Raw genomic sequence first — 27,525 nt, 5'->3', positions numbered from 1 at the left:
AAGATGTAGTTGCAACGGGCCCGGGGTCCGGGTCAGCGGGTGAAACAACACCTGGACCTGCAACTGTGTCCAGATCTCGACCTCCGTGGCTGTGTCTCCTAAGTTCCTTCCGCCGAGCCAACCTGACACCCATTGCATTTGCGCTGCCAAATAGTATAATTCCAGATTGGGAACAGCTAGTCCTCCCGCTTCAGTTGGCATATATAGTTTCGCCAGAGCGATGCGTGGCCGGCCCTTGTTCCAGAGCAGGTCACGTAATAGGGCTTCGAGGTCCCGGAACACCCGGTTGGGGACATACGTTGGAATATTAGCAAAGTAATATAGGAGCCGTGGCAGGACGATCATTTTCGTCGGGGCTACACGACTAGGAACGTTTAGTGGCAGCGTCTTCCAAAACCCAACCTGCGATAGGATGGATGCAATCGCCCGCAGTAGATTTCCGTCTAGTATATCTGCAGGTTCCCGGTAGATATGTATCCCTAGATACTTGAATGTCGTGGGATACCACTGCAGTCTCACACCACTGATGCGTTTCTCACTCTCAGGAGTATTAGGGTGAAAGGAGTAGGCTCCCGATTTGGCCCAGTTGACCCTCAAGCCGGACATTTCCTCAAAAGTGCCAAAAATGTCAGTGAGGGACTCCGGAACATCACTGAGGTCTTTCACATATAGGAGGAGATCGTCAGCATACAAGGACACTGCATGTAGGTCATCTGCCATCGGTATGCCCCACTCCGCCCCTCGGGACCTAAGTGTCTCGGCCAGGGGTTCCACTGCTAAGGAGAACAACAGGGGAGACAGGGGGCAGCCCTGTCTGGTGCCTCTCTGTACCGGTATAGGGTCAGATAGTAGAGTACCAGTGCGGACGCGGACTGTAGGTCTGCGGTACAAGAGGCCAACCATGGTCATATAGTCGTCTCCCAGCTCAAATTTGTCCATGACCGCCCGCAGGTAGGGCCATTCTACGGAATCGAATGCCTTCTCCAGATCCAGTACCAGGCATCCAGCGCGCGGCCATTGCCGTGTGGCATATTCCTGAATTCGGAAGAGGCGGCGGATATTATGGGAAGTGTGGCGCGTCGGTACGAACCCGTTCTGGTCATGATGTACCAGTGCGGGTACCATAGGGGCCAGTCTACGGACAAGCGAGGAGGCAAGTATCTTATAATCCGTGTTAAGGAGAGCTAGGGGGCGGTAGGAGCCCATCTGCTCGCTGTCTTTGTCGGGTTTGAGCAGGGACACGAGGGTAGCCTCATTAAGTGTCGGGGGTAAGCAAAAATCATCCGTCGCTGCCGCGTACATCTTCACCAGTTGGGGAATAAGGACATCAGAGGCGGCCTTGTAAAATTCGGTGGGCAAGCCATCCGGTCCCGGAGACTTGCCGTTCGAAAGGTTAGATATAGTGTCGCGAAGCTCTTCGGGATCTAGGGGTGTCCCAAGGGCAGCCTGCTGCTCAGCCGTTAACGTGGGTAGAGGTATGGGCAGGAGGTATGCGGTTATGTCAGACATCGAAGCGCGCAAACGGGAACGATACAGCCCCGAGTAGTGACTGGTGAACGCCTCGTGTATTTGGCGTTGGGTGTATAGTAAATCACCCCCCGCCGCCCGAATCGCCGAAATGGAAGACGAGCGATTCTCTTGCGCAATCAGCCAGGTTAGCAGCTTGCCAGGCCTTTCACCTTGGCGATGCATGCGGGCAGAGTGTGCCGCGAAGTTAATGGAGCGTAAACGCTCTAGGAGGCGACCATGTTCTGCCGTGGCCTCCGTCAGCCGAGCGGTCGCATCTCCCTCCGTAGCGCGCTCGAGGGCCAGCAGCTCAGTTTCCAGTCGCGTCAGGTCGATTTCCAGTTGTCGTTTAATGTGCCCCTGTGTACCCAAACAGAGTCCCCGGGTCACCACCTTGAAGGCGTCCCACTCGATCTGGGGGGAGGACGCCGTGTCAGCATTGAGTTCAAAGAATTGGGCTGTCTGTGTGAGCAGGGAGTCACGGAAGGTCGCATCTAGCAAGAGGTCAAGTTGGAGTCGCCAGGTGGGAACAGGCGGGTGTGGGTTCTCCCAAGCAATCACTAGTGTATGCGGGTTATGGTCTGAGTGCGTGCGTCCCATATATTGCATGCCTTTGACCAGCGGGAGAAGTTCAGTAGAAATCATGTACCTGTCTAATCTAACATGTAGTGCATGTGCCCCTGACCAGAAGGAGTACGTCCGTGTAGAGGGGTTGTGAGTCCTCCATGCATCCCGGAGGTCCCATCGCATGGCCCAATTGTAAAGAGATTTCGCGGTGGTGTGTGTCTGGGCATTGGCCGTGGGTGCGGATGATCTGTCGAGTTTAACATCTAGGATGCAGTTGTAGTCGCCCCCAAGTATCCAAGGGATCCCATGCCAGGGCGCTAGTTTTGTGGAAAGGCCATCAAGGAATTTACCTTGGTCAATGTTAGGGGAGTAAATAGATGCGATCACCACAGGGCGTCCATCAAATCTGCCTCGGGCAATCACGTATCTAGCCTCTGAGTCAATCTGCGTGTCCATGACCGCCCACTGGGTGCCCGGCCGGATCCATATGAGTGCCCCCCGAGCAAAGGAGGAATACTCAGTGGCGTAAAGTTGCCCGCGCCATCTGCGGCGCAGTGTGAGAACTTCTGCCTTATTCAAATGCGTTTCCTGCAATAATGCTACGTGGAATTTATGACGTTTCAAGTAGGAATAGATTTGGTAGCGTCTCGACGGTGTGTGCATGCCCCTGACGTTCCAAGTGCAGATCCTTACTTCAGCCATATTCACAGTGTTGGCAAGGAGTGCCCGCCCCATCCACCCTCCGCCCCCTCGGTGTGAGTCTCCCCAGGCCCTCCAGCCCCCCCCCAGACCCCCCCCCCCCGCTCAATCCAAACACAGGCTCCTGTTCATGAAGGAATAGGGTGGGTAATCCCCCGGGGGCAAGGGTAGGGGAAGAAGCAGAAGAGTCAAACAATGCAAAACAATAACAAATACCATAAGGTCGGCTACGGAACATGTCGCCGTCCAAACACACCAAAGAGGCAATAAATTAGTATTCAAATCTAGGGGGTATCATGCGCTAACCACAGGGTCGGCGGGTTATACTGTCAAAAGAGGGGAGGGAGATCAATGGCCCTTCCCTGGGCCCTATGGCGATTGTGTTATGTGTTCGATGTCCGTATCCGGGGAACATCGCCGCCCCGTGCTGCATGGACTCCCGTTTGGTTAATAATGCAAGGGGAGCGCAAGCAGTTCTCACTCCCCAACACTTCAGTGGGAGAAAGTCTCAAGACGGGAGGGACTGCAAACGTGGAGGAGAGAAGGGGGGAAAACTGCAGTACGCTTCCACCACCATCTTACCTTCTCAATGTCTATGTGTCCGGGAGGAATACCCACAGTATGAAGGTCGTTCCATCCACTGCCGGGGCTGCGGGAGTTGTTCCGTCTGATGACCAGTATTTAAAGTGTCTAGCGGTCATCCCGTTCACGGCTCCATCCCCGTCACTCTGACAGGGTCCGTAATCCGTGCCTAGTTGTCCTCAGTGGAGCATGTCCGCCGTCTGCGGTGTGACATCTGGCAGTTCCACGGACACCTGGGAGTCCGGTATCCCGTAAATGGCCTCATCATCACTGGGGATCGTCTGTGGGCCGTCTTCCAGGATAGCTTCCGATGAGGGCGAATTGCTCAATTGGGAGACTCTCCGGAGCGCATCCTGTTGTTCCTGAATCATTTGGTCTGCTGGCGGGGAGTGGCGTGATACTTCCTCCGGGCGTTGGGCCTGCTGGCCTCTGTTTCTGCGGCGGCGGCGCGGCCCGCGTGAGCGCGGCCTCACCACATTGCCCTGCGCCTGTCTGGGCGCAGTGTCCGTACCGCTGTCCAGCCACTCGCCGACCTCCTCTGGGGTGTTAAAAAGTAGGTCTTGTCCCGCGCCACCACTCTCAATTTTGCAGGAAAGAGGAGGGAGTACTTTAGGCCTGCAGTGCGGAGTCGCCGTTTTGCCTCCAAGAAATCGTGCCTTTGACGTTGCACTTGTACAGTGTAGTCCGGGAAAAACATTATAGTGGCATTGTCTATACGGATTTCTCCGAGCCGTCTGGTTTCCCGCAGCACCGCGTCTCTGTCTCTATAGTTCAGAATCCTGAAAAGGAGCGGCCTCGGGTTTGCGCCTGTGGTGTGGGGCCTCGTTGGAACCCGGTGTGCCCTCTCCACTACGAAGTACGGCGAAAGCGTACCTTCAGGCAGCAGGTCTCTGAGCCAGTCTTCCACGCGTTGGGCAGGTCGATTTCCTTCCCATTTTTCCGGGACCCCCACAAGTCTAATGTTATTGCGTCTCGCCCTCCCTTCCGCGTCCTCAGCACGGTCTTCTAGGAAGTCTACCCTGTTGAGGAGGTCCTGCACTTGCTTGTCCGTCTGGGTGACCTTGGGTTCGAGTTCTTTCACTGCTCCCTCCAGGGTCTTAGTCCGATCAGTAAGTTTCCTGTGGTCGGCTCGTAGGTGGGTGAGATCGATGGCGACACTGTCAATTTTGGACTCCAGGGAGGTTCTGGTTAGCTGAAGCGACTGTTCCATGCGCTCCATAGCAGCTAGCACGCTGTCTAGCCTCGTGGTCACTTGATCGGCGGCCATCTTGCTCAGTGACTTGCCTGTTTTTCCCTTCGGCGGGGCACCTCCTGTCCCAGTACGGGTCCTCACTCCTCCGGACATGTGCAGAGCCGCCCGGCCAGCGGTATAGACTGTGCGGCAGAGGAGTAACACTTCGGCTGGTGTGCGCTTCAGGCAACGTCCGCGATGTGTAGCGCGGCCTCCGGGTGTGTCAGATCCCACGCGAGCGGCTAGTCGGCGCCCCACGCACCGCGTGTTCCAGGTCGTTGAGTGAGTGAGAGCGGTAATAGCCGTTGGCGGCGTGCCGGTCGAGGGTTTTCAGTCAGGACCTCGCCTCCCTCCGACGCAGGGCCACCACGTCGTTCTAGGTGCAATGAGGAACCGGGGCCTGGGCGGTGTGCGGGCTCCCTGGGTCCGCGTCGGAAAGGGCGCGGAGGCAGAGCAAGCCCTGCCGCAAGCCGCACGTGGAGGCCCAGGCGCCAGGCCCAAGCCGCGGCTGTTCGTGGTGCGCCTCGCCGGTCGGGCGGCAGTTAGTCCCGCAATAGGTCCGTGTGAGAGTTCTGTGCAGAGCGTGCCGATGTGGGCCCTTGACACAAGAATCGGCTAGCACGCCAAACGTGGCTGCACATCAGTCAGCATGCGGGGTCAGGCAGCGTCGTCGCAAGCAGAGTGAGGGGGCTCGCAATGCGCGGGCAGCACCAGCGGCTGCTCGGTGGTTCCTTCGTGCGGGCCCCGGGGTCCGCCACAGGTCCTCTGCGGCATTCGCTGTGGCAACGCGAGTAGGCGCGGAGGGGTCTTACGGGGTGGGTCCGGTCTCCTGGCAATGCTTGGAGGGGGGGTCCGTCGGCTGGTCCCACCAACCCGGGATGTCGCCGGTAGTATCTCCGGAGTCGCAGCGTCATCAAGCGTGTCATCGGGAGGCCAAGCAGGCGCGCCTCACGTCCGGGCCATCAGCAGCGTGTCAGCCGCGGGAATGGGGCCGGCCGCCTGTTCTTCTCCCAGGTCGGGCCCCCCGCTGGTGTCCAGCAGCGTGGTGGTGAGGGTTCCGGGCAGCCAAGGAGCTTCCGTGGTTCGGTGGCGGCTGTCAGGGAGGCTGTTCCTGCTAGGGTGGGTGTCGCAGGTTGGGGCCTGTGTGCTAGGCCCGAGCCGCGCCCTCTCGTGACCCGCCGGGCCACCGACTGCAAAATCCGGAGTCGCGCCGTCACCAAGCGTGTCGTCGGGGAGCCATTCCACTGTACAGCAATCAACACTAGTACACTTTACACCACCTCATGGCACTCTACACCACTTCATGCTACTCCACTCTACTCTATTTGTGTTACACCACGACTTTCCACAACACTCCACAGCAGTCTACTGCACACTGACACTCTACTTTACGCCACGCTACTGTACTCCCCTCTATGCCACTTCGTTCTATACCACTCCACTCGGACACTTCGCAACACTCTACTCCGTTCCACTCGACTCTGTGCCACTCCATCCACAACACCCTACTCGACTCTACACCACTCTAGTCTATGACACTCTACTCCACGCTACCACTCTGCCACTCTACAACACTCCACTCTACGATACTCCACAACACTCCACTCTATCCCACTCTACTCTACGACACTCTATGCCACTCCACTCTATAACACTCAACACCACTTTATGCCACTTCACTCTACTTCTTTCCACTCTACTCCACTCTATGCCACCCCACTCTACCCCAACCCACTCTACACCACACACCGAACGCTACTCCACGACACTCCATTACATTCTACTCTACTCCATGACATTCCACTCAACTCCACTCTTTGCAACTACACTCTATGCCACTCCACAACACTACAACTCCACTTTACGACACTCTACTCAAATCCACTCTACGACACTCTACTTGTCTCTACTCTAATCCAATTTACTCCATTTGATTCTTCTCCACGCTGCACTACTCTGTGCCTGCCACTCACTTTTAGCAATGCTGAACACTAGTGCACAACATGGCTAAAACACATTTCAAAGCCAGTAGCTCTCGTATAGGCGAGAATTGTTGGCTTTTGCCAGTGCTTGTTTGACTCTTGATTCTTTGTCTTTCCATGGTGGTACTTCCGATGTTATTTAGTTGATAAGCAAATCAAGATAACACCTTAAGTGTTGCATAAGTTTACTCCTGAATGGTCCCATTCGTTGATGAAGGCACCCATTTGAACCTCTTTTATATCCAAATATCAATAAGGTATGTATGATCATAAACCTTTCTGATTGGACAGAGGTGACTCCTATGCTTAGCACTGCTTTCAGGTTGAAGTTGAAGTTAGTTGAAGTTAAAAATACTTAATAGAGCGCACTGTGACCAAGTGGCTTCCTGGCGCTAGAGTTATAACTAAGGAGCACAGAAATCTACCGAGATGGAATTCAGCAGGAGTACGCTTGGGAGAACAGGAAAGTCTTAAGGGCCTTGCGGAATTGAAAATAAACTGGAGTAGATCTAATGGACAGCGGAAGGCTGTTCCAGAAGCGAGGAGCTAGTACAGAGAATCTAGTACCTCCAGTTTTAGACCTGCGGAAGCGAGGAACATTGAGAAGAGCTTGATTGGAGGAGCGGAGGGCACGACTGGGGGTATAGGGACTGATGAGGGAATTAATGAAAGCCAGGGCAGTGCGGGCACGGGCCATGAAGGCCAGACATCCCATCTTGAAACATACTTGCCATAGCCTTGATTTTTTAATGATGTTATTGATCCAACATTGATTTTTGTTACTCTTTTTAATTACAGGCAGATCTGTTTCAGCAGCCAGGTTTGAGACCAGAGTTCGAAGAAATTAGAGAATGTCTGGATACAGGAATGCTCGACACTCTACGTATCCTTCTGTAGCTTTATGTCACATCGCTAAATTGGAAAAAATGTAATTTTGGTAATTTTATTGGCATTGCAAAATGGGACAGATTATTTCTGGACACATGTTCTCTGTAGAAGCTGGCCCTGAACTAATACTTACTTGGAAAATTTTAACTTGGCTTGTTGAGTGACTGAATATTTTTATCCAGTCATGTTTTCAAGATCTCCACGAGCAGTATTTATTAGGGAACTTTACATTTTAGTGATTATTTGTCCTTGGTTGGTGATTCCGAAAACCAGACTGGCTTTTGCTGTTAGGAAGACAGACAAGCCCACCCCCAAGTAAGTACATTAAGGGGTCTGGTGCATATAATTCATCAAAGTAAAAGTTGCCGGGAAACTACACGTTTGACTATTTTTGAAGATGTGCACGTAAGTACACTTTACAGTGAAACAAGCCGACTTTGTGATAGCTTTTACCACTCCAGGCACTGTCACAACCCTCTCTTTAATTATCATCTGGCTTTAAATTATGTGACTACCAATTCCTAAGGAAATACTTGTGACTGTGGGGCCTATTGGAGCCTCTCAATCCCGCCAAAGTTCAACTTAAGCTAGGGTACCCTTTTAAGGTGACTCTGTGTCCATCCTTTCTAAAAACATAGGTGAAATTCCTTGATGTTCAACCTTATGGCATTATATATTGTCTTGTGCTGAGTTTTTGTATGCTAGCTTGGGAAATAAGCTGTTTGGTCTGTGCTCCACTCCACGCGAGTGACCTTCTACATGTTTGTGCACAAATACACTATATTCATTAGGGCACTTGACAAGCACCCAGTGCATATTACTAATACTGGAATGAGAAGCTAGTGCATAGGTTGTACAAATGTGGAGGATGTTATTCCATGGGTTTGCAGATTGTTCTAGAATAGTGTTTTTGAAGAATATAGGCACTAAGGCATTTGTTATGTGTTGCTGTACCCCACGCAGAGTGTTTAATAACTTCAGGTGGGGTAATGCTCCAGCCATTATAGTATCCTGGTATCTCTAGAACTCCTACTTCCGGGTCCAGAGACACCTTACCAATTTTCATCTTGTGCTGATCTGAACATGGTGAAACTGCTGCTAGGGCAGTAGTAGGGTATGTGGCAAGGAGCACAGCCTGGCATTCGCTTGCCCCCTGCAGCACCATGGAGAGAGTCGATAATGCTTTCCCATGCCTACCATAATCCTGCTCTGACCCACCACCTTCAACTGCGCCTCCCATCCAGCCCTCATGCTGACTTCCCTCACCAGCTCTGAGCTGGTGGAGAATGTCAGCAGATTTGACCCCAGAATTGAGAGAAAACCGTGTAAAAGGACCCAATATTCCCAGGACCACATAGATATTCCCTATTCCTGGGCAAATATTGTAATTGCTGATCCCCCGTTAACCCCAAACCTAAATACAGCAAACTTGCAATGGGGGTCAAAGAGTTTGATTACAAATTTTACTTGTATCAAGGCTACCTTTTGACTGAATGTACTGATGTATATCATCAATTAAATGTTACTGGTGGTCACTATGATCATAGATTGACAAGAAGTGAACACTCCTAAGCATTGTCTTCTCTTGTCCAGTGAACCACTCTGTGTCAAAAGATGTAACATTGTGGCCATGTTTATGGCATATCTTGAAAATGTACACTCAAGCTGCTGTTGATGAAGAAAGAAAAGCATAATCCTCTCCTCTGGTCCTGACATAGACTAAAAATGTGCCTAGCCTTGGGGAAGGTAAGTTTCAATTCTATGTCAGGACTGGAGGCGAGGATTATGCCTTCTTTCTTCACCTTATTGTAACAGCAGCCATTTTAAAACAACAGACTACATTCCCCATCAACCCTGGGGAAATCTGTAGTCAAACAAAGAATGTCCAATCAACACAGTCCTGGGTCCACCAGCATACAGATAGTCTGCCCTCACTGGCCCTTCCTCCTCTTTCTTCACTGCTCCAGAGCCGAGATAAGTGTTTTTATGCTTCTTTATACTGTTGTGTGTCTATGCTGTATTGCGTGATTTAACAGTTTTGCTATGACTATGTGCTTTTTTTTTGTTGCAGATACTTGTGTTTGTCCTTCTTAACTTGTCATTCAGTTTGTAGCTCTGGAAGCGTTTGAGGCATTGGGCTCGCATAAACATTTTTTTTTATGGGGCTTTCTGCCCGTTTGTTTCTCTATTGGCTACATCTCCAGGAGATGCGCAGCCTTCTATTGTGAGCCCGCGTCTGGCTGCTGCTTTGTTGACTTAGGGGAGGAGTGACCATCTCGCTCAGGGAGCCGCGGGGCATTTTGGCTTCTACGCGGCTCGTCTGGTGCGCCCCTGCTCCTCTGCCTGTCAGGGGGCATGTGAGGAGTTTGTCTGCGGTGTGCGCATTTTAAGCTCTGAAGGACCTGCGCGCGTTCCGTAGTTTTGGATTTGTCTGGTCTGAGGCGATTACCTCGAGTGGGCTGTGAGCGTTTCCTCACATATTTCACAGAGCCGTTCAGTGGTACCTTTACCCCGCTCCATTTGGCATATTACTTTGGAGTCTGTACAGCTCTATACGCCGTCTGGGTCCTGTATTATCGCGTGTTCATATGCTTCTTGGGCACTGTTTCCCAGGCCAGATTAGTTTTTTTTTTTGTGGTATTTTTTTGCAGGCACCAGACACTTGTGCCCTAGGCTTATTACCCCCTTGTTGCTTCTTAATTGCGTGTGTTCTCGCCCTGCTGTCCGGCAGGCCTCTACAAAACCTGGGATTTCCCAGCATCGTCTGACACCCAGACCTACATATATCTTTGTTCCTCTCTGGCCTTTAGGTTTTTTTTTGGTGGCCTGTCGTCATGGAGTACGAGTATGACGACTCCCAAGGAGGGGATAACACCCTGCCCGACCTTCAGTGGGAAGAGGAGTTCTATGAGGCGGTGGACGCCTCTATCTATAGAGCAGTTGGGGAGGCAATGAACCGACTGGAAGAGCGACTTAGAGAATCGAGTAAGCGCTAGCACGCTTTGCCAATTTACCTCCACCCCCAACGACCCCCATCCCTGCAGTTCTTCCGGATCCCTCGCCACCGCCAGCCAAACGTACATGTGACGTAGGGATGGACACCACAGCCTTTGACAGGCTCAGTATATAAAAGGGTGGTCCCAATAAATGCAACATCAAAAGTGTTAGCGTTCAAGACAAATTGTAAAACATGTTTTTGAGGTAAACAAATCAAAACAAAGTTTAAGTTTCAGAGTTATTTAATCACACTGAGACTGATCATAGATTAATCAAATGGAAAAAGACCATTGAACATTAGATACATCCCTGGCAATATTACAGTGCCCAGGAGAGGGGGGTGGGTGGGTGGGAGGCTGTGATTTAGGTGAGGTAGTGGGTTTTTGGGAAGGAGTGCAAATCACATGTAATGCAAGCACATATTAGTGATGTACCAAAGGACATGAATCAAAAACAACATACAAATAGAAGTACATAGAATCTGTACTGGTATGCCATGTAACATATAGTAGCTGAGTAATTCAAGTACTGTAGGTAAGACTGGCATTGGACAGTTGTTGATGTTTCGACCCCCTTGGAGACGTAGGCCACCTCAAGATCCTTACAGTTGGGGTCTTCCTCAGGACAGTGAGTGGGTGAAGTGGGGTTGCGGGGCACCAAGGGAAAGAAAGTAGGTGTGTCATATCCCGGACGACTATGATGAGTGATCAAAAACGTCTCTGGCAAAGAGCGTGAATGTATAATTACCGCGAGTGGGGAAGAAAAGGCTCCTCACAAATCAATGTTGGGAACAGACATGGCGGCAGAGGCTCATGACACTGGAGGAGTGAGAACACCTGAAAAATAAGGTGGATGTCAGCCAATCCTATAGTATGGGTGTGGCTGAGGAGAAAACGATATCCAACTACAGGGCGCGTCACTTACTCAAAAACTGGATTGCAGCAACTACTGTCTGAGTGGATCAAAGGAACAGGTGAACTGGGGAACAAATCCGAAAGTCAGCAAGCTTCAAAATCCCGAATTAATCAGGACAGTCTCAAGCAGGCTTTTCTTGCCACTCACCGAGTCTGCCACCAGTGACTCTGCCTGCTCCCCCACAGATCCCAAGGCCTGACGACCCCGAACCAGGCCACGCAACCCTACACCCCTTCCAGATACCTTCGATATGTTTGATCCGGACGAAATAGTCCATCCTCGCTCGTCCAACTGGGCCCCGGCAGACAAAGTGGCGGAATATGTGGCTTTACGCATCGGAAAGCCCCTGGAAAAGGACGCCTGTAATTGCCTCGGGCTGAATGCCCTCGCCCCTCTTTGGAGGGCAAAGTCGCTCTTACTCTGGAAATCGACGTCCGCATGGCAACTTTCCTGCAAAATTTCATGCGTGATCCCAAGAAAGGAATCAACAGATCCTCGCGGGCGTGCCAGGATAAGCTCCGTGACGTCCTCGGCCCTTAGACCAAGATACTTGACATGGCGGAGGAGGCCAAGTCATCGGGCTCTCCATCTCCCTAGATTCCCTATCTGGTTGCGCTCAGAGAGCTATTGTCTTTCTTGGCAATGCCAACCGCGCCATATCAACTAAACGTCGGCGCTCTCTACTTATTAAAGTGGACCCTAAACTTGGGGATATTGCAGATTCAGAGGCCGGCTCAATCGCCATGGGGGGCTTGTTCAGAGACCCATTTGTGAAGGAATTGGGGAAATTCGTTAATACTTTCACCTCACTCGACAAAGCCTAGTCCACCATCAAGAAGGTATTTCCCCGGGTTTTCTGCGGGGCCGGTTGAGGCAGGGACCGCTCGACTGGCCGTGGTGCCAAAAACCAGCCACGAGAGCAAAGCTCTACCAAAGGCCAATATCAGGACCAGTCCCATTTTGGCAACTTTTATCCCACGAGAGGCAGACTAGGCAAAGGACGAGCCTTCCGAGGAGCTGCTCCCTCTTCCAACGGTGAGTCTACTCTCTTCTTCCCAGTTAAAAATAGGGTGGAGGCTTTGGAATTGTTTCCAGGCCTGGACTTCTGTCACACGGGACCAATGGGTTCTTCAAACCATACAAGGTTTCTATATAGGGTACCTGGGGATCCCCTACCCTGCCCCCTTCAGTTCTCTCACCAAGATTACACCGTGGTAGACAAGGAGGTTTCCTCTCTCCTTGCCAAAGGAGCAACAGTTCCCTCAGTCCTTCATCCACGCAGTGGCTTGTCTATCGTCACTTCAAGATCTTCTCAGGGATATGCTGCGCCCGAACGATTGGATGGCCCGGATCGACCTGAAAGACGCCTATCTGGTGATTCCGATCTTTCCACCCCACTGGCGTTTCCTTCAATTCCTTTGGCGCGATCAAGTATTCGAGTTCGCCTTCCTCTCAATCAGCCTCTCTTTGGCCCCTTGGTGTTTTACCAAGGTCCTAAAGCCTGTGGTGGAATGGTTGAGAGCTCGGGGCATTCGGATGATCGTCTACCTCAATGATCTTCTTCCTATGGACGCCTTTCCTCGCCACCTTAATCAGCATCTTCAGATGACGGTCAACCTCCTCCAGGACCTGGGCTTTGTCATCAAAGAAACCAAGTCAGTGCTCTCTCCTTCGCAGACTGACATTTCTGGGCTTCGTCATCGACTCAAGGTCCTCTATTCTCAGTCTTCATCCTCGGAAAGTAGCGAAGATCCGTAACAAACTGCGACACACTCTGGTCAAGTCTCATGTGTCCCTCAGGGATTTAGCCTAAGTGGTAGGCTTGCTCTCCACCTCCTTCCAGGCGATCTTCCCAGGTCCACTTCATTATCGGGCGTTACAACGCCTCAAGGCAGCTTATCTTCGGAAGGGGTGCCCCTACTCTTACAAGGTGGTTCTATCAGAGGAAGCCATGCAAGGGATCCATGATGGCTCCAACATATTGAGCCTTGAACAGTCGCTCATTTTCTGTTCCGCGCCAGACTTTGTTATAGAGTCGGACGGCAGCAACCTGGGCTGGGGTGCCAGGTGCGGCGATTTTTCTACAGGAGGGTTGTAGTTTACAGACGAACGCAGATTGCTTATCAACTGCTTAGAGCTCCTAGCGGGATCCTTTGCAGTTCGCTGTTGGACCAGAGACCGCATTCAATCTTCAGTTCTCCTCTAGATGGACAACATCTTGGCGGTCCGCTACGTCAACCATCTGAGGGGCACCAGGTCCAAAGCCCTCTCGAATTTGGCTGCCAGTTTTTGGCAATATTGCCTAAAGCACCATGTTTCAGTGACGGAGGGGTATTTCCCGGGCCAGGAGAATCTGGTCGCGGATTTCCAATCTCGCAACTTTTGGGATTCCAGTCTATGGAAGCCCGACTCTGTGGTATTTCAAAGATTGAACGACCTGTGGGGCCGTTCTCGATAGACCTCTTCGCCTCGAGGCTCGACGACCAGCTACCTTGGTTTTTCAGTTGGAGGCCGGACCCCCTGGCAGTGTCCACGGATGCTTTCCTCCAGAATTGGAACCTGGGTATGCATTCCCCCCATTTGTGGTGCTGACCCGCGACACAGCTCAGCTCCGGCTCCAGGGAGCAGAGTTGGTAGTCCTCTCTCCTCTGTGGAGATATCGGGTTTGGTTTCCAGTTCTTCTGGAACTTTCCTGGGATTCTCCAATCCTACTCCCCCTTTTACCTCATCTTCTCCTCAGTCCCGACGGGGTTCCTCATCCTCTAGTTCTGCAGAACTCATTACGACTTGGAGGATTACCGGAGATGATGGGAAAGTCCTGAGCCTTTCGGCAAAGGCTGAGGAACTCATGTCTAAAGCGTGGGCGGACAGCACTGTCACGCTATTGATACGCTTGGGGCAGGTGGTCCCGTTGGTGTCTGCGAAGGGGTGTCAATCCAATGGACGCAGATGTAGTGCATGTCATAAACTTCTTAGCCTACTTGGCTTCCAACGGTCTGGCTTACCGTTCTATTAACACATTTCGTTTTGCTATTTCGGCAGGTCATGTGACCATTAGTAATTCTCCTGTTGAGGAACATCCACGTGTTTGCAAATTGCTCAGGGGCATTTGGCTATCCCTGCCGCCAGAACCCCGCTATTTGGCTCTATGGGACATAAACCAAGTCCTGAATTTGCTTTTATCCTGGCAACCCAACAGTTTTCTATCCAAAAAAGAGCTTTCTGCTAAATTGGCAATGTTACTTTGTCTGGTTTTTTGCAGACGTGTCTCCGATGTAAGAGCGTCGGATATCTCTTCCAGGATGTTCACTCCTTCGGGGGTAACCTTCACCTTATACCTACGGACAAAATGTCACACTCGGGTGATTACTTACCCTGAATTTCCAGATGGTCCCAAATTATGTGTGGTTCGTTGTTTGAAAGCTTATGAAGAGATGACAGAAGAATGTTGTCCTCCTGGTGAACGCCAGCTTCTCTTCCAGGGTATCCTCATCAAAGTCATAAGTCCTAGAATATTCCAGCCAATGCGTGGGACCCCGGAAACACCATCATATATGTGAAAACATATATGTATCTCCATATATATATATATATATATATATATATATATATATATATATATATATATATATATATATATATATATATATATATATATATATATATATATATATACACACACATAGAGTCCACATTGACTGCCCCTGCCCTGTTTGTTGCTCTGTGAAGCTGGCTGTTGCAGTACGAGGGGACCAGGGGAGGCGGCAGTGATATTTCCTCTGGGTTGAACACTTCACAACCCGCCTGCAAACCAACACTAACCCATCGTTTGGCTTCACTCCTCCACACCACCCCCTCGGACTGGCTGACACAGAGCCTTCTGGGAGTTGTAGTTCATCCATGGACACTGAACTACTACGGGTGTGACGACTTCATTAGGGGGAGGAGTATCGAGTGTTGGAAAGTACTTTACACAGGTGGGAACTTACAGGTGAAGGACATTTGACAGTGTTGGGCGCTGATGAAGGCTGGAGTGCCGAAATGCATTCGCCGCCACTGTAACGGATGAATTAAAGCGTGCTGCCTTTCCTGAAAACCCCTTTGGCTTCTGAGTCCTTCTTGCACGGAGGAGCTTTTTCCGTATATATATATATATATATATATATATATATATATATATATATATTCCGCAGCATTCTCCTTCCCTCGAAGTAGAGAGACGGCACACGGGGATATGTAAAAACCATTTTAATTCAACCTGGCATGACGCGTTTCGGATTGCTTCCTTCTTCAGATGCCTAATGCTGAAAATAGTTCCACTGGTACAAACAGTTTCTATCTTTCACTCAATCACTAAAGTAGTGTTGAAGTTGTCTGCAAAACATGGCACGGAGTCACCAGAGCTCCCGTTCTTCGAACTGCATTATCCAGCATGCAGTGTTTCAAATTTGCTGGTTTGGTGGTCCGTTTCCTCGGCTTGCACTTCATTTTCCCATCGTGCAGCCGAGTAGCTTTGTTAGCAGGTTGAAACTTTTGTACTTGTGCAGGGAAAACGGAGTTCACTTCCCTCAATCCCAAGCCTCACAGTTCCTTCGGCACACAGAGTCGGGGACCTCGATAAGGTAAGGACGTCCCTCCATAAAGTATGAATTGTCCTTGACAACGTTATCTCTGCAGCCTCCGTTGTGCGAGGCGGTCCGGGTTCCCCCCATTGACACCCTTCCTTTAGACGCTTGCTGGGAGTGCCCTCCTCGCATGTAATGGGACCACGCAAAATATTCTGCAGCATTCTCCTTCCCTCGAAGTGGAGAGGCGGCACACGGGGATATGTAAAAACCATTTTAATTCAACCTGGCATGACGCGTTTCGGATTGCTTCCTTCTTCAGATGCCTAATGCCGAAAATAGTTCCACTGGTACAAACAGTTTCTATCTTTCACTCAATCACTAAAGTAGTGTTGAAGTTGTCTGCAAAACATGGCACGGAGTCACCAGAGCTCCCGTTCTTCGAACTGCATTATCCAGCATGCATTGTTTCAAACTTGCTGGTTTGGTGGTCCGTTTCCTCGGCTTGCACTTCATTTTCCCATCGTGCAGCCGAGTAGCTTTGTTAGCAGGTTGAAACTTTTGTACTTGTGCAGGGAAAACGGAGTTCACTTCCCTCAATCCTAAGCCTCACAGTTCCTTCGGCACACAGAGTCGGGGACCTCGATAAGGTAAGGACGTCCCTCCATAAAGTATGAATTGTCCTTGACAACGTTATCACTAAAGTATATATATATATATATATATATATAATAAAACGTAAATGCAGCCTTCCATACACTAGAGCTGAATAATGCTGTAAGGACTCCCCTGTATATCATAAACAATACATTAAAAACAGGGAAATACAACAGCAAAGCATGTTGAAAAACTGCTTTAACGCTTAGCACTTAGCACAATCCCTCAGGACGGAAAGCATTGCCAGCGCACAGGCTGCATTGTAGAAAACATAGCCTAGAAAAGCTAACCCTTAGCAACATAGAAATAAACTGGCACTATGCCTTTAAGGCAGCCATGACCCCTAGCTTCCCATCATGCCTCGGGGGTGACAGTTAGGTCAGTAGCTCTTTTCGGCTCCTTCAGTCAGTACCCTGGTTACACAGCTCCACCTTTTTCTGATTTTTTTTACAGAAATAATCTCCAGTTTTTTGGAAAATCTCTTCTTACTTCAACGTCTAACAACTTGAGAAGTAAGGTACTGTCTTTTTTTGACAGATTTTGGCATTTTTTCCACTCCCAAATGCCTTCTCTTTTTGACCCCTGCCCTTCTTGTGGGAAAAAGGCCAGGTCAGACTCTCATACAGTCTGTATACTTTGTCTTCCTAAGGACCATGTCCCCAAGACTTGTCCTCACTGCCAGTCTCTATCCAAAAGAACCTTGAAAGACAGAGAAAGAATCCGTCTTTATGAACTGGCTGAAAAGGATAGAGCATCTTCCAGAGGCAGGTCACGGTGAGAAAGGGATCTAAGTGGGCCAGATCCTCTTCAAGAAGCAAGATTCCACACTCTTCTGCTTGAGCGTCGAGCTCGGTGCTGAAAAACTTCCACCGGTAGGACATACGTCCAAGAAAAGACCATTGACGGCGGGTTCGCCATCGAAAGAACACCGGCATTCAGGTGAATCACTTCATTCGCCGTCGGCGTCGAAGAACCCTCCACCGTCGTCTACCCGGCGACGATCGGCATAGAGAGTTTCAAGCCCTCTGCCATCGTCAACCCGGCGACGATCGGCGTCGAGGAGCAGGAGTCCTCGGCCGTCGTCAACCCGACGACGATCGGTGCCGAGGAGCAGGAGTCCTCCGCCATCGTCAACCCGGCGACGATTGGCGTCAAGGAACAGAAGCCCTCTGCTGTCGTCAACTCGGCAACGATCTGCGTCGAGGAGCAGGAGTCCGTCGTCGTCAACCTGGCGACAATCGGCATTGAGGAACAGAAGCCCTCCACCGTCGTCATCCAGGCAACGTTCGGTGTCGAGAAACAAAAGCCCTCCGCCGTCGTCAACTCCTCGAGACACAGAGGTACTTCGATGTCGTCAGCAAGACACTCGACGTCGAGGAATACAGTACCGATGTAGAGACCAGATCTGACAACTGGGCGAAAATCGACGTCGAGAAGGAGATCACATTCGGCGTCGAGGGAGGCTCCGTCGGAGCAAGTCATTCGCTCGACGTCGAGGCCAGCATCAGTGAGGTCTGGAGGAGGCTCTGTAGTTTTGGTGACGGAGTGTCACAGCACTCGTCATATTCCTCCTCAAGGCGTCCTTCACCAAAGCATTCACCATCCACATCTCCAGAGCGACATTCGGATTGGTTGCAGCGAAGGTCTCCTTCACAATACAGGGGTGCTTCCCCTTCTGTGCATTTGTCTCCGAGATGGATGCTTCCACTCCATCACTGGAGCAAAAACCCTACAGGAGCAACGCGACGAGAGGAGGAATGCACCAGTCCTCTCCACAGGTCGCCTCTACAAAGATTGGTGCCAGACGTGGGGACCGTGCAGGCAGGTGGCGGGAGCGCAGACCTTCTGGTTCTCGTCACAAGAGGAGAAGGTCCCCTACATGGTCTTCCTCCTCCACTCATTCCTCTAAGAGGGACTTCTCTCCAGCTCTATCGGATAGCCCTCAATCAAGAGTATCACCGATCGATGACATCAATACTTGCCATGAGGTGCTTCAGAGGGGACCTCAAAAACTGAACATCGAGATGTCGACTCCTCAGGTCGCTACTATGGTTATTTTTTAGACACTACATCAGAGATCAGCGTCTCAACCCGTGCTCCCTCTGGTTCCTGGTCTTCTGGCACCGGCGATGGACCTTTTTCTAACTCCATCTTCAATTAAGGCTGCACCGGCTAGAATCCAGAAGAATTATAAGCCGGCAGAAAAAGACCCTGCTTTCTTGAAATCAGATCTACCTGCGGACTCTGTGATCATTGCGGCGGCAAGAAAAACGCATGCAGTAACTGCATCTTAGTCAGTCCCACCGGACAAGGAAAGTAGGTCCCAGGATTCTTGGGACGGAAGAATTGCAGGTCTGCATCATAGTCTCTGAAAGTGTCTAGCGCAGCAGCATTACTAGGCCGCTATGACAGAGCCTTATGGGACTCCTTGGACCGTTTCAAGGAAAAGCTTCCAAAAGAAAACCAAAGAGACTTCGAGGAGGTTATCAAAGAGGGATCCCTCATAGCCAATCAAGTAATTAGCAAGGCAGCGGATGGTGCCACATTGTCGGCGCATTCTTATGCGCATGGTGTTTGCGCTAGGAGGTCGGCTTGGTTGAGACTAACGGCTCTTAAACCAGATGCACAGCAGAGGATCCTTAATCTGCCCTTCTCTGGCTCCTCCCTATTTGGCTCCCACACTGATGAGGAGATGGTGAGGATGAAACCCGAGTTAGACACTCTCAAGGCTGTGGGATTAGAAAAGAAAAAAAGAGTTTAAACGAAGAAACAGACCCAACCAGCACAAGGGCTACCAACAGAGGGTTCAAACCCCTCAGTGGTCCCAAAGAAAGAACCAAGGCAAATCGCAGTTCCAAGGCCGTAAGTCAAACCGAGGTAGAGGAGGTCATCAACAACAATCCTCCAACACGGCCAGATCAGCAGGAAAGCAATGAGCACAAGCTTCCTCTGGCACCGTTGCCCACTCCAGTGGGAGGAAGTGTTCCCTTCATCTGAGAGAGTGGTGCAACATAACAAAAGATCGGTGGGTGCTCGGTATACTGCGCAATGAATACGCACTAAGTTTTCGTGTGCCTCCAAAGGACATTCCTCTAAAAAGATCTCGTCCTCACCAGCTAAAGTTGCTTCGTCCGGAAGTGGTAACCCTTCTGCGAAAAAAGGCCATAGAAGAGGTACCTCCTGCTCAGCGAGGGAAGGGAGTATATTCCAGGTACTTCCTTGTGCCAAAAAGAGATCAAGCGCACAAATTCAGACCTATTCTGGACCTTCGATCGCTGAACAAAGTCATCTTGAAGGAGAAGTTTCGCATGTTGGCACTTCATTAAATATGTCCACATCTACAAGAAGGAGATTGGATGTGTTCGATGAATCTCCAAGATGCGTACTTCCACATACCAATCGTTCCACGTCATCACAAGTACCTACGATTCGGCAGCAAGCATACCTGTACAAGGTCTTGCCCTTCGGACTAAAATCTGCCCTGCAAGTCTTTACCAAGTGCATGGCAGTGGTTGCGGCAGCTCTACACCGAAAGGGTCTGTTTATTTACTCTTACTTAAACGATTGGCTGTTGAAAGGGCCATCCCCTCGAAAAGTAAGGAATGATTTTCACATTTGTTGAAATTGGCTCCACCGGTTAGGCCTTCATGTGAACATGGAAAATCGGTTCAGCGGCCTACTCAGATGATCCATTATTTGCACTCCACTCTGGATTAAAAAATAGGAAGAGCGTTTCCTTCGGAGGAGAGACTTTTTTCAATGAAGCAGAAATACGATGCTCTTCTCCAGTCAGCTCAGCCAACAGTCCAGCAAGTTGCATCTCTACTAGAGTCGATGGCTTCTTGCATCTTTCTTATTCCCAACGCCAGGCTGAGGATGAGACCTTTGCAACAGGATCTGGAGGACAAGTGGGATCAAGCATCAGGTCACAGGGAATACCGGATTGTGCTCTCTCAAGCAGCAAAGTTGTCCATTCTATGGTGGACTCGACCGAAGAACCTCTTGGTGGGAGTCCCCTTCCATCAACCAGTTCCGGCACAGTCCTTGAACACGGATGCCTCTCTACAAGGATGGGGGGCACACATAGATTGCCTGCAGATGCAGAGCCAGTGGTCCACCAAGGAGCAGTCCTATCATATAAACATGTTAGAGCTGCGAGCAGTCCATCTAGCCCTAAAAGCTTTCCAACCTTCGATCAAATCCAGTGCGATTCTGATTCAAACAGACAACACGACCACCATGTATTATCTCAACAAACAGGGTGGTACATGCTCTCGCCCACTCTCCCTGAAAGCTCAAGCAATTTGGCACTGGCTTTTAGCCCGAGGCCTCTCCATCACGGCGGTGAACCTTCCAGGGGAGCAAAACGTGCGAGCAGACGCACTGAGTCTGCACTTCGAAGATCAGCCAGACTGGGTGCTAAACGACGAAGTGGTGGTGGACATTTTCCATTCACACATATTAGTTTACTCCAGTACTCGTATGAGGGCAATGGATATGTAGTCAATGGACCATTTCTCCCCACTTGCAATTGAATGGATATTTTTTGCTACCCACTTGGGTTAGTTGAACAGAATTATGAGGATCTGCACTGCATGGTTAGGAAATTAAGATTGTGAGGTAGGGTGTTATGATGCTATAACTATCCACTCCTCTTAATGTTCCTACTTTTTGTATTATTCAGAAAATCAATGTAAATATATAGTTATATGACATTTTATGGATTTATCCTTGTAAGTATAACATGTAAAATTGTTTTTTAGATTGTAGAAATGTTTTTAACATTCTCTATTTATGTATATTTATTTTTTCTTAAACATTTGGAAAAAATATGTTTACATTACTTTGGGCACTATGCCCTGAATTTACTGCTTGCTGCTATTACATTTAGACAGTATTTCCTCTCTGTTCACTGTTTCTAATTACAAACCGCTGCTACAACGTAGTGGGTTTGACTACAAATGCCCTCGTCTATGTTGTTGACACATCATGTGATCAAGCCTCTTCGAGAGGCGGAACGCGTCATGACAGATTGCTGGCACGATTTTGCACCAATAAAGCACTAAGGATTAGCACTTAAACGGCGGTTTCACTCTACGTTATTTGGTCTCCATTGGAACAGGGGGCATGGCGAATGGCGTTTTTCTGTATATATATATATATATATGAAAGCTCCGAGTTACCCACAGGTTAAGGATCCAGCAGCCCTTGCTTCAAACGGGTAAAGACATCTCCGCACCCTAGTCTGCAGCTTCTCATGTCTCGATTAAAAGCCTGACGCGTTTCTGAGCCTACGCTCGTCTTCAGAGGCTCGACTTGAGTTAGACGCTTTGACACTCCCACTATTTAACCACCCTCAGATGAGCGAACTGCCTTGTGGGACTTGTAGTTTGTGTCTCTTCCCTGTATGGGTGCGTGTTCTGCCATTTCCTAGCCCTGGATGGGCCCCGGGATGCAGATGTCCATAGATCCCTTGGCTGCTGCTTCACAACAGGTTCGGCAACTTCCGACCCGTGACCCCCATGGATCTTCCGCGGGTGGGTGCACCCTTCGCGGCTGGGCTGCCGCGTGCAAATGAAAGCTCCGAGTTACCCACAGGTTAAGGATGCACTCATCCAGCAGCCCTTGCTTCAAACGGGTAAAGACATCTCCGCACCCTAGTCTGCAGCTTCTCATGTCTCGATTAAAAGCCTGACGCGTTTCTGAGCCTACGCTCGTCTTCAGAGGCTCGACTTGAGTTAGACGCTTTGACACTCCCACTATTTAACCGCCCTCAGATGAGCGAACTGCCTTGTGGGACTTGTAGTTTGTGTCTCTTCCCTGTATGGGTGCGTGTTCTGCCATATATATATTCACTGAAAAAACCATAGGTTATAGACCATATATAGTTAGGAATTAGCATTTACAAAACCTTATTTTACTCACACAAAACCATTGAAATTCGCATATATAGTTGCACTAACTATATATCGCGCACCCGCAATCCACTGCTGATCATGTCACATATTACATCATTGATGACATGGTCAGTGACATCACTGATGACATCACTGATGACATCTCAAATGACATCACTGATGACATCACTGATGACATCTCAAATGACATCACTGATGACATCTCATTTGACATTACTGATCACATCACTGATGACATCATTCATGTGATAATACGATGAACCTCTTCAGACTCTAATATAACCTTAGATACACTCAGTGTAAACAGACACTCACAGACTGTCACTCATCCATGGAGTTACTCACACACCTAGTCAGTCATGCAAAGAATCAATCACACCTCCATTTCCTCAACTATACAGTTATACACACCTTACTTATTCAAACATATACTAACACATATTTACTCTCTTATACAATCCCTGATACAAGTTCACAATGATCAATACAGCCACTCACACATTCACTGGCTCTTATGCACAGTTATTTATATATGTCAACTCTCACATGTACTGTGTTTTACATATGTACTTACTTTGACATGTAGCACTGAGATATCCATTCACTCACCAATACACTCATGCACACAGTCAACCGCCCATACAGCTGTTTCCACATGCACTTTTGAACCCATACATCTAGTGAATCAACTGCTCACACATCTATGCACAGAGTCATACACCTCCCAGCCACCCACACACACACTCAGTCTCCCATACAAATACTTGGGCAACCAATCAATAACCCATATAGTTACTCATATAGCTACTGATCAACACATGCAGCAGTTTACAGAACAACAGACATAATGATGCCCAAATTAAGACAGTTTAGTCACTAACCCATGCACTCAGTGAGACACATTTAATCACTCACTCATACAGTCAGTCATGCACCTACTAAATCCTTCATCCAGACACTTATACATCCACTCATTCTTCAATATGTAAGACATATTTTAACTTTACAGAAACATACAGTCACTGGATGTTGTCATCAGTGATGTCATCAGTGATGTCATTTGAGATGTCATCAGTGATGTCACTGACCATGTCATGAATGATGTAATATGTGACATGATCAGCAGTGGATTGCGGGTGCGCGATATATAGTTAGTGCAACTAACTATATATGGGAATTTCAATGGTTTTGTGTGAGTGAAATAAGGTTTTGTAAATGCTAATTCCTAACTATATATGGTCTATAACCTATGGTTTTTTCAGTGAATTTTCAAGGTTTTGTAAATGCTAATTCCTAACTATATATGGTCTATAACCTATGGTTTTTTCAGTGAATTTCAATGGTTTTTTAATAGCAAATATCAAAAGCTGTAAAATGTATTCTTCTTTTAAAGGAAAAATATATTTTATATGTATTTAATATAATTTTTTTATGTATATAAATTTTTTGAGGGAACGAATTTATCAACTATCATGCTGAAGAAGAGTGTGGGGGGAAAAAAACAAAGAGGAGGACTAAGAGGAAAGAACAATCAGTTCAAAAATACAATTGCTTTAAAGCATGAAGTGCTTTTCCACACATTTACATTTAAATAACCCATATTAGAACATACAAAATATCTACAGAGGAGACGGTGTACATTGAATTTTAGACTCTTCATTGGTACCTACATGTTGGTACTTACATCACCCACACAACACAACAACCGGGACGCTGTCACAGATATATATATTTTTTTGAACGTTAATTTCTCAAAATCCACTGGAGCACATATCTTGAGACCTAGCAAAGGCACATCGGGCAAACAGTCTCTACAATTTTGCCAAGTTTCATAGAAATCCATTCAGCCGTTCGAGCTAAAAGTGAGTCCAACCGCCCTATGGAAAACTCAATGTTAAAAACACGTTTTGGGACCCCCCTTTTTTCTCGGCCCCCGCTTGACGAAACCCCCCGAAACTTTTAGGGGACGCTAAGAAACAAATTGTGCCATTTTCCTGAAAATTTCAGCCAATTCCGTCCATCAACGCCAAAGTTATTCAACATAGAATTTTCAGAAATCCCTATTCAAAAAAATCCTAACTATATATACCTACTGGCGACTGCCAGTAGGTAATATATATATATATATATATATAACATTTCTATGGCAAAATGAAACCCCTCATTTTGTTCCTTTTCAAATTAAATGTATTAAGTGTTACCACTTTATTCCAATCAAGATGACTTCAGGTGTGCCATACTTTTGTCATAAGTAAGACTGTTAGCGTTCTAGTTGTTCTTTAGAACACTCTGGGACATTCTGTCATTGGGCTATAGTTGGGCTACATCTGGCTGATATTTGGGCTACATTTGTTTTTTTTGTCTCTGGTGGCCATCTTTGGGCTACATTGGGCTACATTTGGGCTCTAACATATATATAGCCCAATGTAGCCCAATATATATTTTTCAAAGTTAATTTTCGTAAAAATCACTGGAGCATATATCTTGAGACATAGCAAAGGCACATCGGGCTACCAGTCCCTACAATTTTGCCAAGTTTTGTGGAAATCCATTCAGCCGTTCGAGCTAAAAGTGAGTCCAACCGCCCTATGGAAAACTCAATGTTAAAAACACGTTTTGGGACCCCCCTTTTTTCTCGGCCCCCGCTTGACGAAACCCCCCCCCCCAAACTTTCAGGGGACGCTCAGAAACAAAATGTGCCATTTTCCTGAAAATTATCAAAGTTTTTAAGCATAGGAGTAGCACAGTGCTATCCACGCCGAGATAGAAAATGACAAAGTCTTTTGCAATTTATACAGCAAAGTCTTTAAGCATAGGACTAGTACAGTGCTGTCCTTGCCGAGCTGTAAAATTACAAAAGCCATTTATCACTCCAGGCACAATATTACAAGACTTTGCTGTATAAATTGCAAAAGACTTTGTCATTTTCTATCTCGGCATGGATAGCACTGTGCTACTCCTATGCTTAAAAACTTTGATAGAAAAACAGACATTTGAGGTGACCAGATCTAGAGTGTCGCTGGTGTTGAGAGTGCTCTAACAGGTGCTGCTTTCCACCTAAACTTGAGAACTACCCAGAGTTCTCTCCTTCTTTTTTGCATAATTTATGCGTCACTCTATGCCTGAAAGGGTTTTGTTTTGATATATATATATATATATATATATATATATATATATATATATATATATATATATAGAGAGAGAGAGCGAGAGATACATATATATTTTCACATATATGATGGTGTTTCCGGGGTCCCGCGCATGGGCGGGAATATTCTAGTGCTTATGACTTTGATGAGGGTGCTCCTGGAAGAGAACTAGGATTACAGGTAAGTAACTAATCCTTCTCATCGCTTTCCGCAAGCCTTTTAAAGCGGTTTCTTCCCTCGCATCGCCAGATGGGTTAGGTAGGTTATGCAGTAAGCAGGTATCAGCCTCCGGGATTTTGGTGCCCACTCAGAGGGGCAATGGCTTCAAAAGCATTTGGCTTGGGTGACTGTTTGGAGGATATCCTTAACGCGGCAGATTGGTCTTCGGACTCTATCTTTAAAAGGTTTTATTTGAAGCCTGAGCTGGATATGGCTCACATCATGGTGAGCAAACTTTGAACTAGCATAATCCTCGCCTCCAGACCTGACATTGAATGAAAAATTTCCTAGCTAACGTAACGGAAAGTTTCAATTCTATTAAGGACACGCAGGCGAGGATTATCCCACCGTAGGAATCATTGGAAGATTTCCCACCCCTTGTGTCAGTAAGCAACCTGTATTTTTCCGCATTCAGCGTTCAGTTCTCTATGATTACTGTTCAGAATTTTGATGGATGTCTGCCATGTCAAGTTTTTTTCTGCTCACGTCGTATTCCCATTCGTGAATTGATGGCTCCTTTTACTCCCGTAGGTTCTGATTCAACTAAACAAGATGCCTGAGGATTGGTTGCCGGCTGTCTTCGCACAAACAAAGAGGAGGAAGGGCCGGTGAGGGCAGACTATGCACGCTGGAGGACCCCAATTGGTGGACCGAGGACTGTGTTGATTGGACATTCTTTGTTTGTCTACAGATTTGAAATGTATGGGAAATGTATTCTGTTGTTTTAAAATGGCTGCTGTTACAATAAAGTGAAAAAAGAAGGCATTATCCTCTCCTCTGAGTCCTTAATAGAATTGAAACTTTCCGTTACGTTAGCTAGGAAATTTTTCATTATATTAAGGACAGCTTTTAGATTGCATATTTGGTTGATATGTTTGCCTTTTCTGTGTTTAGGTTCTTGATGTAACATTTTTTTCTGGGTCATTCAAAAATACTGTATATTGGAGTTGTGAGTGCACATTTGTCGGAATTTCTTACCCTTCTAGCATTAGAAGACATCTAAGACATCACCAAGCAGTGTGAAACAGGCACCTGAGGTACTGTAGATGAAAAATCCATTTCAGTGTAGTATTATTTCATTAAAACATTGTCCAAGCTGTTCTGATGTTAATAAACCATGTGTGACAAAACGATGAAGTGCGTACCCTTGCAACCAAGGGATGTATTTCCTGTGAACCCAATAAACGACAGCACATCTTTTTCTTCTGTCGACTGAGCACATTACTTGGTACAATTTCTAGTGTGCTCTTCCTCTAGAGGCTATGGAGATCTACAAAGGAAAAGTAGCCTTCAAAGTCGAAAGTCCCGAGCACAGTCACACTGTATTGCTCTGTTCCTGATTTAATAAACTCTCATGTACCATGTCTGCCCTGCAGACTCACACTCTGGTTAGGCTGGCAGGTGTTATACATGATTTGTAACTGAGTTGCTTATCTACAGGGTATGTGAAACGACATACATTTGGTGGCAGCTGATTACATAGTGGTGGGCACCAGCCTTTTTGCCTCCACAACCTATTTCGAGATGTCTGCTATCACTATCAGACAATGAAAATATTGTGGCATGGTCATTTCTAAGAAACAAAACAACATTTTCATCTAGGCATTCCTGAACCTGATTGAGTGCCACTTAAATTCAAGTGCTGCACCG

General features: G+C 48.1%; 1 protein-coding gene across 4 annotated transcripts in view; it reads left to right on the top strand.

Moving 5' to 3' along the window:
• Positions 1-27,525, top strand: part of INPP5B (inositol polyphosphate-5-phosphatase B) — a 923,852-nt gene that overhangs the window by 730,775 nt on the left and 165,552 nt on the right. For 3 of the 4 annotated variants that reach the window (XM_078681233.1, XM_078681230.1, XM_078681231.1), the window contains one exon: positions 7,366-7,450. In XM_078681233.1, coding sequence (XP_078537359.1) covers positions 7,366-7,450 — 85 coding nt within the window. Of the gene's footprint in view, positions 1-7,365; positions 7,496-26,406; positions 26,569-27,525 lie in introns of those variants that run through there. The other variant, XM_078681232.1, reaches the window with a different exon arrangement.

This window comes from Lissotriton helveticus, chromosome 3_1 (assembly GCF_964261635.1).
Source record: "Lissotriton helveticus chromosome 3_1, aLisHel1.1, whole genome shotgun sequence".
Classification (NCBI taxonomy): domain Eukaryota; kingdom Metazoa; phylum Chordata; class Amphibia; order Caudata; family Salamandridae; genus Lissotriton; species Lissotriton helveticus.
The sequence above is the reverse complement of the archived record's forward strand: the minus strand, read 5'-3'. Positions and strand labels throughout refer to the sequence as shown.